Genomic DNA, 14,644 nt, shown 5'->3' with positions numbered 1-14,644 from the left:
GGCCGGCTTGAGGCGGTCCACGGAAACACGGTCAGGAGTACCGCCGATGTCGAGGGTGAAGTGTTTCGCCCCGGCCTCCAGCACGCAGAAGGGCCCGTCGTACGGGGGCCGCAGCGGTGTCCGGTGGGCGTCGTGGCGGACGAACACGTACTCCGCCGTGCGAACCTCCGGGGCGACGTGTGTTGGCGGGCACCCGTGGTGCGCCGTCGGCACCGGGGCGAACCTCCGGGCGGTCTCCTGCAGTGCGGAGCGCTGCTGCGCCGCGGACCATGGTGCCGTGGAGTCGGAGAGGAACTCACCCGCACCCGCAGCGGTTGTCCGAAGACCAACTCCGCCGCGGATGCGCGCAGGTCGTCCTTGGGCGCCGTCCGGAGGCCCAGCAGGACCCAGGGGAGCCTGTCGACCCAGCCGCCGTCGTGGAGGGTGGCCCGGAGCGCGGCCTTCAAGGAGCGGTGGAAGCGCTCGCACAGGCCGTTGGGCTGGGGGTGGTAGGCCGTGGTGCGGTGCAGCTGGACGCTGAGCCCCCGCGCAACCGCCCCCCAGAGCTCCGAGGTGAACTGGGGGCCGCGGTCGGACGAGATGTCCGAGGGGGCGCCGAACCGGGCAACCCAGGTGGCGATGAACGCCTGCGCGACGTCCGCCGCCGTCGTCGCCGCCAAAGGCACGACCTCCGGCCACCGGGTGGTGCGGTCGACCATGGTGAGGACGTGAGTGAAACCCCGCGAGGGGGGCAGAGGTCACACCAAGTCCACGTGAACGTGGTCGAACCGACATTCGGGCACCGTGAACGGGGCCAATGGGGCCTGGGTGTGGCGGTGCACCTTCGCGCGCTGGCACGCGAGGCACGTCCTGGTCCAATCGCGGACGGCCTTCCGGAGGCCATGCAAGACGAACTTGTCGGCGACCAGCCTCTGGGAGGCCTTCGTGCCCGGGTGGGACAGGCCGTGGATGGCGTCAAAAACCCGGTGCTGCCAGCCCGCGGGCACGATGGGGCGAGGCCGCCCGAGGGAGACGTCGCACAAGAGGGCCGTGCCCACGCCGTCGAACGGCACCTCGGTGACGAGAAGGCCCGTGACGGCGGTCCGCAAGGCCTGGACATCGGGGTCGGCGGTCTTGTCCGCTGCCATCTGGGCATAGTCGATCCCGAGGTGGACCGCGTGGGCGACGGACCGGGAAAGGCAATCCGCCACCGGGTTGTCCTTTCCCGCGACCTGCCGGATGTCCGTCGTGTACTCGGACACGGCCGAGAGGTGACGCTGCTGCCGGGCCGACCATGGCTCGGCGACCTTGGCCATCGCGAAGACCAGGGGCTTGTGGTCGACAAAGGCCGTGAACGAATGGCCCTCGAGCAGATGGCGGAAGTGCCGGACCGCCAGGTGGAGCCCGAGCAACTCGCGGTCGAAGGTGCTGTACCGGCGTTCGTGCGGGCGAAGCTGCCGGCTGAAAAATGCCAGCGGTTGCCAAGCACCACGCACCCATTGCTCGTGCACCGTGCCCACCGCGTAGTCCGACGCGTCGGTGGTGAGGGCGATCGGTGCATCGACCGCCGGGTGCGCGAGCATGATGGCGTTAGCCAAGGCGAGCTTCACGCCCGCGAACACCGCGTCCATCTGCTCGGTCCAAACAACGTCACCTTTGCCCGGCTTCCCCCGGAGGGCCTCGTGCAGGGGGCGCAGGAGCTGGGCGACGCGGGGCAGGAAACGGTGGTAAAAGTTTACCATGCCCAGGAACTCCTGGAGCCCCCTGATCGTGCGAGGGCGCGGAAACCCCTTGACCGCCTCCACCTTTGCCGGTAAGGGGGTGGCCACGTGTCTGGTGACGCGGTGCCCCAAAAAGTCGATTTCGGCGACGCCGAACCGGCACTTGGCGGGGTTTACGATCAGGCCATGCTGGCCCGGGCGTTCGAAGAGCGTGCGGAGGTGGCGGAGGTGTTCTTCGCGGGACGCGCTTGCAAGGAGGATGTCGTCCAGGTAGACGTAAACGCAATCCAAGTCGCGCAAGGCGCTGTCCATCAACCGTTGGAACGCCTGAGCCGCATTCTTCAACCCGAAGGGCATCCGAAGAAACTCGAAGAGGCCGAATGGTGTAATGACGGCCGTCTTCGGTATGTCCTCCGGCCTGACGGGGACCTGGTGGTATCCGCGGATGAGGTCCACCTTAGAAAAGAAGGACATTTTCGCCAACCGGGCGGAAAAGTCCTGAATGTGAGGGACCGGGTAGCGGTCGGGAGTGGTGGCATCGTTGAGGCGGCGGTAGTCTCCGCACGGCCGCCATCCCCCGCCGGGCTTCGGCACGATGTGCAGTGGCGACGCCCAATCGTTCTTGGAGCGCCGTACGATGCCCAGCCGCTCCAGCGTAGCGAACTCCGCCTTCGCCACCGCGAGCTTCGTCGGCTCGAGGCGGCGTGCCCGGGCGTAGACCGGTGGCCCGACGGTGGGGATGTGATGTTCCACCCCGTGCTTGACGGCCACCGCCGAGAAGGTGGGCGGCGTGAGGGCCGGGAAGCTGGCGAGGAGGCGGGTGAACTCGTCCGCTGCCGGAAGCGTACAACCAACCTCGCCGGGACCGAACCGCTCAGCAAGCCGCTTGGCGAGCCGCTCGGTGAGCCGCTCAAGGAGCTGCCCAACGAACTGCTCAGCGCGCAAGCAAGCGAGCTGGACGTTTCGGCCTGGACGAGGCGTCTGTGCTTCACGTCCACCAACAACCCATTTGCACATAGGAAGTCCGCACCGAGCAATGCCATGGGCACGCTGGCGGTTACGAACGTCCATTGAAAGCGTTGCCCTCCGAACCGCAGGGAGAGGCAGCGCTTCCCGAATGTGCGTATGGGTGTACCGTTGGCTGCAAGCAACGCGGGGACCCGGCCCGCGGTTCGCTTGTCGGACGTGGAGGCGGGGATAACGCTCACATGTGCGCCTGTGTCGCAGAGGAAGCGACGCCCGGACAAGGTCTCCGTGACAAAAAGGAGGCTGCCTGAAAGGCCGACGCTCAAAGCCGCTACCGAGCGCCGGCCCAGGCGTTTCCCGACTTGCCAAACGAGCATGGCGGGCAACAATTCCTAGCCTTGTGGCCAAACCTGGCGTGGAAACGGCACCAGGTTTGCGGCGGAGGCGGAGGCCGCGGCTTTCACGGTGGTGGTGGGCGGGGTGTGGCGGCGGCCACGAAGTGTGCATCAGCATCAGCCTCGGGATCCATGAGGTGTGCAGCAGCATCAGCCTCGGGATCCGCGACCGCCGCACCGACTCTCGCCCGCGTGTCACAAGCCGCGAAAAACTTGTCGGCCTGGACGGCCAGAGCGCGGGGTTCCTTTATTTTGGAACTGGCCAACGCGAGGCGTACCTGTGCCGGTAGCTGGCGTAGAAAGAGCGCCCGGAATAAAAAATCCGGGGCTTTGTCACCCAGCAACGACAGCATGTAGTCTATCCGGACCGATGGTTGTGTGTCGCCGAGTTCGGGAAGGTCCAGGAGGCGGTCGGCCCGTTCGCACTCCGTGAGGCCGAACGGGGCGATGAGGAGACGCTTGAGCGCCTCGTACCTGTGGTCGGCCGGTGGGTTCCGCAGGACGGACACGACTCGGGAGGCTGTGCCGGGCCCGAGGGTGGCGATGACGTGGTAATAACGCGTCTCATCCGCCGTTACACCTCGAAGTTGGAACTGTGCCTCGGCCTGCACGAACCATACCTCGGGCTGAGCTTCCCAAAACTCAGGGAGCTTCACCGCGACCGCGTTGTTTGACATTGGTGCGTTCTGTTGGTCAGCGGCGGCTGAACCAGCGTCGAGGTCACCAGTGAAGTGCGGTGCTATGCGCACGACTTGTTTGCCAAGAAGATAAGCAACAACGCGGGTAACCAAAAAGAGTCTTTATTCCAAAGCTCAACTATAGCACTGAGGTGCTCGGGGCTGCGCGCCCCGTGTATATCCCGAGGCCACGCCTACCCCTCGGGCGTGGCCGACACCCTCTTAGTGCGCGGAATGATGTCACCGCGCCAGCGAACCATCGTGTCCGCCACAAGTTCATCTTTATCTCATTACACATACCCGCACCAAGTTTAACTAAGATTCCTTGAGTCGTTCTAAAGTGATCGTGGTAATGAAAACCTATCATGGACGGACGGACGGACAACTTGAAAACATAACGCCTCCGGCAACTTCGTCGGCGGGGGCATAAAAAGATCATCTCCAGGATAGATGTGAGGGAGTGTGGTGAGAATCTTCTGTCAACGTTTTAAGTCTACTAGACTTGGAGAGTCCGCTCTGAGTCTGGGGGGAGGGGTACGTAAAATGGTACGTAATGCTTCCTTGCTTGCCATTCAGAATTTAAAGAGGATAGAGCACGGACAAACAACCATTGGTTGGCATCCATTGCACAGGCTTGATGGCCCTATCGTCTCCTGCGTTGAATTTCCTTGGAAGGGAACTCATATTATTATTAGCCCCCGTTGGAATTAGTCCAAAACGGGGGCTTATGAATTTGGGTCTCGTCCGTCCGCAACCATATCTTGGAGATATATGGACTGATTTTGTTCATACTTGGAACAAAGACAACACATGATGATATACATATGCACATCATTTTGTTTCGCAATGCGATCAAAGATGGCCGACTGGCGGCCATTTTAGTGTTTTAAAACCCGATGTTGAAGACCCCTCAACTATTCCTCGGACTTGCATTTATCAATGTTGTTCAAACTTGACACACAGATAATGAATGATGGCTTACATATGCATGTCATAGGTCACGTGGTATGGGCGCCATCTTGGAAAACCGAAAACTTTACACCTCTATATCTCCGAAAGCACTGCATAGAAAAAATTGTGGCATGACTCGTAAATAACTCTCCATGGGGAATAACATATGTTAATGATGATGTCATAGGTGCTGTAGTCGAATTTCTTTATTCTATCACTGAAACTTCAAGAAACTCGTTTTAACAAAATAACATGTTTTATTGACTTTTGAGAGTTTTGCTGTATAAATAAACGTACTAATTCTAGATCTTAATGACGTCGTTCTGCCGGTCTTTGTTGAAGCTCGTTCTGTAGGTCTTTGTTGAAGCTCGTTCTGTAGGTCTTCATTGAAGCTCGTTCTGTAGGTCTTCATTGAAGCTCGTTCTGTAGGTCTTCATTGAAGCTCGTTCTGTAGGTCTTCAGAACTTCACTCCTCTCCAGTCGCTCTCCCAGTTCTCACTCTGTCTAGTTGCAACTTTCTCTTGGTTATAAAGGAAAAACTCCTTTGATGTTACCAGCATGCAGGGTCAACCCAGGGGTTAATACCCCTGGGACATGAGAGCTTGCAAGCGTCTCTGCTTCTCATCCAAAAGCCTTATTTGGCTCTTTTGGTTAGCTTTCTATGTTGGGAGACTGAGAGCACTACATTCTTTCTGTTCAAGAGGTCAATTTCCTATGACCTGCTGAGGGGGAATTTGCCCAGCGCTTGGGGTTGTCAAAGATGACAAAAACTATACTATAGATAGCACACTTCTGTTCTGACTCCATAAATGGAACAGAGGCTATTCTGACAGGCACACATGCTGTTTTTAATTATATATTGCTCTAGTCCCAGGGCTTTCGCTCATTTGTAAAGTAAAACATATTCCATTTTACACAAGATCACATTAAGATATATTTTATCAATATTGTCAATAAGAATATTTATTCCACAGTGCCTCCATTATGACGTCATAATTCGACATAGAAAACTTCATCGGTGTAAGATTAAATTTATTGAGCATCATTTAGGGATAAATTGGTTGGAGAAAAAAAACATTAATGATGACGTCATCGGTACCGTGGTTCAGCCGCCATATTTGTTTTAACACAAAAGCCTTACAAAAACACTAAAAACACGTCCTGGCGTGGGAACTGCAATCTCTGAATGCTCTTTCTTGTTTTATATTGCTCTAAGAGGAACACAAACAAACATAGATAAATGCTATAAAAGGTGCCGTTCATGGCTGGACATAGATACACTTCAGCCATTATATATACTAGGGCATGCCCGTACTATATCTATATCTAAAATTATATCCCCCCCCCTCTATTTACATGAAATGGTTTGGTCCAAAGCGAACGGCTTGCGAGTACGGTGACAATCCCCCCCCTCTATTTACATGAAATGGTTTGGTCCAAAGCGAACGGCTTGCGGAGTTTGGTAAAGAAATCGCCATAGCGTGCACAAACGCGCAGGAAAGCGAAAGAATCGCAAATTAGTTTTAATTAGTTTTAAAACATAGTTTAACGCCAACATAGCGGCAACATAGTTTGCCAACGTGAAATAAATGAATACGCTCTCAAATGTGCCGTCCGAGGCAGAGTCTGTTCGCCACGTTCGGCACACGTGATAACTCGCTGCTCTCTGATTGGTTGAATCGTTTTTTGGACATAGCTCGGTAACTACTTGTCCGATTAATATGAAACCTTGAAAAGGCACATCCTCGGGTCCCCAGCAATATACCTGGCAAGTTTCAAGTATATCGGACCCGTGGTTGTCGAGAAACAGCGGTCACAGACAAACATACAAACATACAAACATACACACAGAGATTACTGGAATTATAGATAGATAGATTGTAATCTACTATCAGATGCTGCATACTTGACTGTGATTCAATCATGAATTTGATCACCTGATTTGCTGAGGCAGGTTATATGTGTGACTGATGCAGTAACCCTGTGTAGGTCATGGCAGGAACTCGGCCAGGGTGCCAGCACATAACGACTTAGTCATTTTGAAAGGCACTTGGACAAAGCATTATTTAACATTTCCCAGTGAATGCTAGAAGATGTGACAGATGGTTTAATGGCCCTTCTGAAGGACAACATATAATTCACTCTGTTTACTCTGATTTAGCCCTAAAATGTATTGTCTCTTTCGTAACCCTCCTTCCTACACATACACTTATCTCTGCCTTCTATTTTGAGTTTTATCCCTTTATTCTTGTTGTACTATTTCAAGGTGAAAATGTCTTGTGGCTCTTCCATCCCTTTGCTGCCGTGTCGGATATCAGTTGTCGCAGTGTTGATGCTGTTGGTGTCACGAGTGCACATCTCAGCGGCAATAGAAGGGCCATGGGAATCCAGCCTCGAAGGTAAGAATAAGGCTGACAAGAATAAGGCTAGCTAATTGTATAGCCAGTTTCCGCTAGCTAATTGTATAGCCACTGCTTCCGCCAGCTAATTGTATAGCCAGTTTCTGCTAGCTAATTGTATAGCCAGTTTCCGCTAGCTAATTGTATAGCCAGTTTCCGCTAGCTAATTGTATGGCCACTGATTCTGCTAGCTAATTGTATAGCCACTGCTTCCGCTAGTTAATTGTATAGCCACTGCTTCCACTAGCTAATTGTATAGCCAGTTTCTGCTAGCTAATTGTAGACTTAGAGCCACTGCTTCCGCTAGTTAATTGTATAGTCACTGCTTCCGTGAGCTAATTGTATAGCCACTGCTTCCGCTAGTTAATTGTATAGCCACTGCTTCCGCTAGCTAATTGTATAGCCAGTTTCCGCTTGCTAATTGTATAGCCACTCTTTCCGCTAGCTAATTGTATAGCCAGTTTCCGCTTGCTAATTGTATAGCCACTGCTTCCGCTAGCTAATTGTACAGCCACTGCTTCCGCTAGCTAATTGTACAGCCACTGCTTCCGCTAGCTAATTGTACAGCCACTGCTTCCGCTAGCTAATTGTACAGCCACTGCTTCCGCTAGTTAATTGTATAGCCACTGCTTCCGCCAGTTAATTGTATAGCCACTGCTTCCGCTAGCTAATTGTACAGCCACTGCTTCCGCCAGTTAATTGTACAGCCACTGCTTCCGCTAGCTAATTGTATAGCCACTGCTTCCGCTAGCTAATTGTATAGCCACGGCTTACGCTAGCTAATTGTATAGCCACTGCTTCCACTGGATAATTGTATAGCCACTGTTTCTGCTAGCTAATTGTATAGCCACTGCTTCCGCTAGCTAATTGTATAGCCACTGATTCCGCTAGCTAATTGTATAGCCACTGCTTCCACTAGCTAATTATATAGCCACTGCTTCCGCTAGCTAATTGTATAGCCACTGCTTCCGCTAGCTAATTGTATAGCCACTGCTTCCGCCAGCTAATTGTATAACCACTCTTTCTGCTGGCTAATTGTATAGCCACTGCTTCCGCCAGCTAATTGTATAGCCACTGCTTCCGCCAGCTAATTGTATAGCCACTGCTTCTGCTAGCTAGCTAATTGTATAGCCACTGTTTCTGCTAGCTAATTGTATAGCCACTTTCCGCTAGCTAATTGTATAGCCAGTTTCCGCTCGCTCATTGTTTCGTCACTGTTTCCGCTAGCTCATTGTTTCGCCACTGTTTCCGCTAGCTCATTGTTTCGCCACTGTTTCCGCTAGCTAATTGTATAGCCAGTTTCCGCTAGCTAATTGTATAGCCAGTTTCCACTAGCTAATTGTATAGCCAGTTTCCGCTAGCTAATTGTATAGCCAGTTTCCGCTAGCTAATTGTATAGCCAGTTTCCGCTGGCTAATTGTATAGCCAGTTTCCGCTAGCTAATTGTATAGCCAGTTTCCGCTAGCTAATTGTATATCCACTGCTTCCGCCAGCTAATTGTATAGCCAGTTTCCGCTAGCTAATTGTATAGCCAGTTTCCGCTAGCTAATTGTATAGCCACTGCTTCCGCTAGCTAATTGTATAGCCACTCTTTCTGCTAGCTAATTGTATAGCCACTCTTTCTGCTAGCTAATTGTATAGCCACTGCTTCCGCTAGCTAATTGTGTTAAGGAGAAATGATAGAAACGCGATACCTCTCTTGCACGGATATTTATCGGATTTCCTATATTCTTGTGAGTCCGATTTGCATTCAGGAACAAAATAATTATGGTTAACCATCCTGAAATTGCAACTCTTTCGTCTAAATGCTGAAAATTATGTTTAAAAGACGATTTGAATCACAAATTTGGCGCCAGCAACGGCAGGTTAAATGTTCCTGTCGAGCAGAACTGAATCACTGTGCGTGCACACACACACACACACACACACACTGCATACGCAAAAAGCCTCATTTAGCATTCATGCATCTTTTCAAAACTCCCATATTGATAGGACACGCTTTATTGTACAAACTATAAATCTGATGCTTTTGCTTCGTTTTTCACAGAACTTGAAGAGGCCGCAATCGAGGCTGCCCAGTGCAATTGTGTGAGATGTTTTTCAAGAATGGAATCCTCAGAAGTTCTCACATGTGTGTGGCAGATGGAGGAGAGACTGCGTCTCGTGCTTTCAATCGGGCACGTAAAGCTCTTATTCAGAACTTTCACGCCATTCATATACCACAAGCTACGTGCAAATTATCTACACACACAAAAAAATGCTACGGACATTCCAAGCCTTGCCCATCATCTTACCCATGTGTAGATAATTTGCACCTGTACATGCTGCATTGTCCATCACCAACACCTCGACCCCAATTTTTTTAATGCAATCTGTCTTTCATTTACTTTCACAGCGATAGATCCAGGAAGGCTTTAACCTGCAGCAAGCAGAGGCGTTTGGAAGTTGCACTTGCTGATGCCTGGTATGGATGTGAGTTCCAGCTCATTGATCCAAATCATCCAATTTACTCTGAGCGCTACAGTGCCATTTTGGAGCCCTTTCCTGGCACAGACGTTGGAGGAACCGGTTCGAACAGCAAAAAGGGTCGACCGAGTAAGACCACCTTTTATCTCAGGGATGTTGGTGAGCAATTCTAATAGCTCTTGTTTTCTCACTGATAAATTACAAACTAATGACACTTGGCCCTTTCTCCTTTCTTTGGAAAAATCTCATTATTTCTTCTGACAACTCCATATTGCACAATCACTTCGATATGTTAACGTTCCATCCATGTTCAACGTCATATCAATGTCTGCACTGTTGTCCCTCTCCGCTCTATCGGGTGAATCCCGTTTCGTAAAATGTCATAATTTAGAATCCCCTGGTTATAAACCTTCACGAATTAAGGCCCTATCGTAATCCCTCATCCTCTATAGCCAGTCGCCATGTTTGGCGATCCTAAATGAACTCGCTGCTCCTGGTGCAACGTTTTTGTTCCAGTGAAACCACGAGTGCCGGTTGCTTTATCACTGCGACCGTTGCAGCACAATGGTGGTTTTGAACTCAGCTGGAAAACTCGCTACACGAAATCAGATTTCATCACCAGCAGACTCAAGTTTCAGGTTAACAGTTCCAGACGGCCCGACGGTCACTGGAAGGTGAGAATGTACTTTGCTTTTATCACATCACGCTAGACCCATAACTTCGAGCTGTCCAGCCTGGGTTCGAATCTTGATCCAGCTATAAATAGTCTTCCTGGTGTTTCGAACGCAGGGCGATAAATCACAAAAAGCACCGTCCAGCTGTTGGACCTTAAGCCTTAAGATCCGTCTGCCAGCACCGGTCGTTCGTGAAGGTTGAAGACCCCACCGTGTGTGTCTTCCACCAAGGGGAGGCAACTTACGGTCGATTGGGACAAATGGTGTTAAATATGAATTTTGCTGGAATAAGAACTATTAGGGGAATTCATCTCAAAGATTATATCTAAATATGAGATTTCTTTATTTCACATCATCGTTGCTCTCGGGTTTTAAGAAGCAGAGGGGAGAAAACATATGGTAGCAAGATGGTATGGCTGAACTTCCTCCGAAGGATGGTGCTCTCCATGATGTAAAGCCCTCGCCAAAAAAGACAACCCAGATGACAGTTTGTTTCCTGTTAGGAGTAATAATAAACCTGAGCCTATCTTGAATGCAGACAACTGATGTCGGAGAGAACCATAAGAGACATTTCTCCAAACAAGAGCTACTCCGCGGACATCGGTATGCATTCCGAGTACGTGCCAAGACCTCAGGTTCTTACTTCAATGGTTCTTGGAGTTCGTGGTCATCCGTACTTGAGAAAACCTTCTCTGAAGCATCCTGCCCTGGTGGGTTTGTTGGCTTTGCACATTCACATATACCCAAGAAGAACTCCCTCCCTCACAAAAACATCTTGATATCTGATGAGATGCTTGTCAGATTTCTAACATATCTCGTAAAAAATTCGAGTTATATACTGCCAATGTCTAGAGGATATTCATTGTCTAGCTCATCATTCCCATGTGTCATCCCGTTCCCAGCATTCCTACATCACAGTTTTATCAAAAGGTTTAAACACACAAATACATTGAATTAATATCGTAACTTTCGTTGCCCAAATATTGTGTACCCCTGTAAGTGTACAGAATGGGTATACCAAAGGGTACACCTATCTAGGGTTAACATACATTACAGAGAAAAAAGCGTGATGGAAAATTTTATCTTACTGAATTCAGATAATTTATCCTGTATCTACCAGTGATCATGAAGTCGTTACTTTTTGTCATCATCAATCAATACCATCTGTTAAGCCTTGAAGGATTTCATTACAACCTTTACGTGACTCTTCTACAGCCTGGTGTTGGCTTAGCGGTTAGGGTGCCGGCTTGAGATCCTCGGATCTTGGGTTCGAATCCTGAATTAATGCCAGGGGCGTTGACTCAGCCTGTCATCCTTCCAAGGTCAACAAATTGAGTACCAGTTCACTGGTAATTCCCTGTGTGTCATAAGAGGTGACTAACAGGGTTGGCAGCAGGAAGGGCATCCGGCCATAAAACATCGCTTCAAAAAGGGGACCAAGGTGCCCGAAAAAGGCCAACCCCTGCTCTGCGGGGGGAAATGGCCTCTAAAGGTGGTTCTTTACGTGACTCTTCTGTTTGTGCTTTTGGGCAATGGATAACGCAGATGGATTGTTCAACATGAAGTCAGTGTGATAACCCCAGTAGTCTGGCTCAACAATTGTCTCAGCTCATTAACACTCAATACAAAGAGCATTTTGAATTAATATCGTTCAAATGTCGGATTAATGATAAGATAAACCATGGACGGTTTTTGCAGGTTGATAAATACACAGCGTGATGCCGATTTTAAACGGGGATATGTGGGATACACCGTAATCTCCGCAACAAAGTTCAAAGGGCAATAAAGTTTTCGAAAACTAGTTTCTACACTCGAAAGATTACAAATCCGTCATTTAATTGGACTTCAGAAGCAATTGTTTTGTCTTCCTGAAAGTAATGTCATCTTTTGAAGTTGCCAATTAAATTAACCTACACTATGTCCAAATTTCCTCAGACTTACCTCCTCTGAATTTATCTGTGTTAACGCCTTATCTGCCAGCATTAGTTCATTGAGTGAGGTTTGGTGTTTACCTGTTTAAGCAAACTCCACATGTACTATCGTGCAGACGCTCTCAGTTATGACCAAGCGTCCACGGATGGATTCGAGCTTACATGGAGGTCTTTCCAATTCAATGGCGGATCGACACACGAGCCGGGGGATTGGGGGAGGATGCCACGTTTACCTGACGGCCCCGCGCAGTCTTCACCTGCAAATTAATAACTCAACCCGAGACGGAGGTAAAATGTACAAGAAATAAATATTTATTACGGAACCCGAGAACAATGGAACGCGACGATAAAAACTAAACCCTAAATCCCCTAATGAGCGCTCTTACACACAGACTTTGAATACACACGATGGGAGAATGAATAAAATAAAACGTTATGTTTGTGAATGCGCGTCTTATATTTGTCTGCTGTTGTCCAGGCCTCAAGCTCGCGTCCAGACGCAGCTCCGTGCTTGGCGGGAAGGAGGCCTCAGTCCGCTTCATTTGCGCGCTCCGCTAATCAGCGCACGCCGCCCGGCAGGACCCACTCACACGATCGTCGCTCCACCGTCTCTCCAATGTCCAAAGGCCAGAACAGGTCCAATCGCGAGAAAGGCAAGGGGGCAGAAGAAGGTACAGGCAGGAGGGGAGCCAAAACAAGAAGACAAAGGGAAGAGAGAGATCCGGGCAGGATCAGTCCAAGAACGAGAAGGGCAAAATGTCGGCTTGCCAACGTTCATCACCAAAGTCCAGACCAAAGTGACAAAATGTCCGCCGCTCCAAGTCTCTTGTTCGGCGTGCTCTGACATCATCCGGGCCTGTTCCCAATTCACGAGTCCCCTCCCACCAGTCGTGCGACCCGCCCACCAAACCCTCGGTGTCCATCCATCGCGCGGGTGGGCGTGGCCTCAGCCTGCCTTGTTTGATGCTTGCCTGCCATGGCGCCGTTGTACGCGGCCACTTCCTGTCGGTCTTTTCGGTCAGTCATTGTGAGTGGGGGGGGGGGGGGGGGTTGATTAATGTGTGCGCTAATTGGGCCTAGCTAATGCGTGTGATGTGCTAGCATACGTGACAAAGGGATTGATCACAGAGGTTTCACATACAATGGTACAATGGAGTCTTATCCTTATTCCCGACTCCTCGTAATGGGGACGAAGACACATTTAATCCGACATACGGGCTAGACAGGTCATCTACTTATTTACATCGAGATGGTTCTAGCTACCCACAACAACCGGAGCATGATACCTATTCAGATCTACCTAAATCTATACACATGCCCGACCCACCGACATAACAATTGTTTTGGCTTCCTGAAAGTTATGTCATCTTTTGAAGTTGCCAATTAAATTAACCTACACTATGTCCAAATTTCCTCAGACTTACCTCCTCTGAATTTATCTGTGTTAACACCTTATCTGCCAGTATTAGTTCATTGAGCGAGGTTCGGTGTTTACCTGTTTAAGCAAACTCCACACGTACAAAGCCAGCCATCCAGCTGACAACTTCTAAAGGGAGCTGCGTATGAGATGTCGGAACCTTTTACTGAAAATTTTAACTTGTGTTTTAGATCTGGATGTTTTCCCCACATTTGGAAAACTGCCTTAGTAGGCCCATTTCTGAAAATTTTAAACTTGTGTCTCAGATCTGGATGTTTTCCCCACATTTGGAAAACTGCCTTAGTAGGCCCATTTCTGAAAATTTTAACTTGTGTCTCAGATCTGGATGTTTTCCCCAGATTGGGAAAACTGCCTTAGTAAGCCCATTTATTTGATTATGTAAATCATACTATTGCCATTGAAAAGCTGATCCAACTTGGTTGCTGCGGTTTTGGCGACAATCTGCAGTTTTTTTTCTCACATAAATCGCCAACCGTTCGATACTGCGGATCAGCATCAACTTTTCTTGACCTTACATGTGGCGTACCGCAGGATAAAAAAAAACAAAAGCCCCATTATTTTTCTGGCAATGCTTGATGCAGCTATTATTTCAGCCTTGTTGATATTGTACCAAAGTCACAATGCTCATATTTATAGTCTTGTAGCGGTTGCCGCTGAGCATACACAATCGCCTTACACCTGCCGATGACGCAACCAGGGAGCGATCACTGTACCGGGCTCGCCCAGGCCGCCCGGGCATGCCCAGACTCGCCTTTCCCGGGCAAACGCTCCGATCGGCATGCCACGCCCGGCTTGGGAGGCGTGGCTTCCGGCATGACGTGTTTGATTGTGCTTATATATATTGCTACCCGCTAAACGGGCTTTTCAGAGTACCCGAGTTTTCGTTTTACCAATAAAGGAGCTCGGACGAATTCCCGTCTTTTGTCACGTCAATCCTTTCGACTCGCGTAGGAGCACAGCTCCTCACTGGTGACCCCCGACATGGACACGGCAGTTACCCTTAAACTGCCTACCTTCTGGGAGGCTCACGCGGCGGTTTGGTTCGCC

At 50.2% G+C, this 14,644-nt stretch overlaps 1 protein-coding gene across 5 annotated transcripts in view; it reads left to right on the top strand.

The window, feature by feature from the left end:
- Nucleotides 1-14,644, top strand: part of IL7R (interleukin 7 receptor) — a 34,032-nt gene that overhangs the window by 4,761 nt on the left and 14,627 nt on the right. For 3 of the 5 annotated variants that reach the window (XM_078773257.1, XM_068108240.2, XM_068108241.2), the window contains exons 2-6: nucleotides 6,956-7,088; nucleotides 9,136-9,265; nucleotides 9,484-9,713; nucleotides 10,071-10,228; nucleotides 10,767-10,938. In XM_078773257.1, the coding sequence (XP_078629383.1) occupies nucleotides 6,962-7,088; nucleotides 9,136-9,265; nucleotides 9,484-9,713; nucleotides 10,071-10,228; nucleotides 10,767-10,938 (817 nt within the window). In that variant the 5' untranslated portion in view covers nucleotides 6,956-6,961. Of the gene's footprint in view, nucleotides 1-6,955; nucleotides 7,089-9,135; nucleotides 9,266-9,483; nucleotides 9,714-10,070; nucleotides 10,229-10,766; nucleotides 10,939-12,275; nucleotides 12,448-12,637; nucleotides 12,735-14,644 lie in introns of those variants that run through there. The other 2 variants (XM_068108243.2, XM_068108242.2) reach the window with 2 other exon arrangements.

This window comes from Myxine glutinosa, chromosome 2, assembly GCF_964187855.1.
Source record: "Myxine glutinosa chromosome 2, kmMyxGlut1.1, whole genome shotgun sequence".
NCBI classification, from domain to species: domain Eukaryota; kingdom Metazoa; phylum Chordata; class Myxini; order Myxiniformes; family Myxinidae; genus Myxine; species Myxine glutinosa.
Note: the sequence above shows the minus strand (reverse complement) of the source record. Positions and strands in the feature narration are given on the sequence as shown.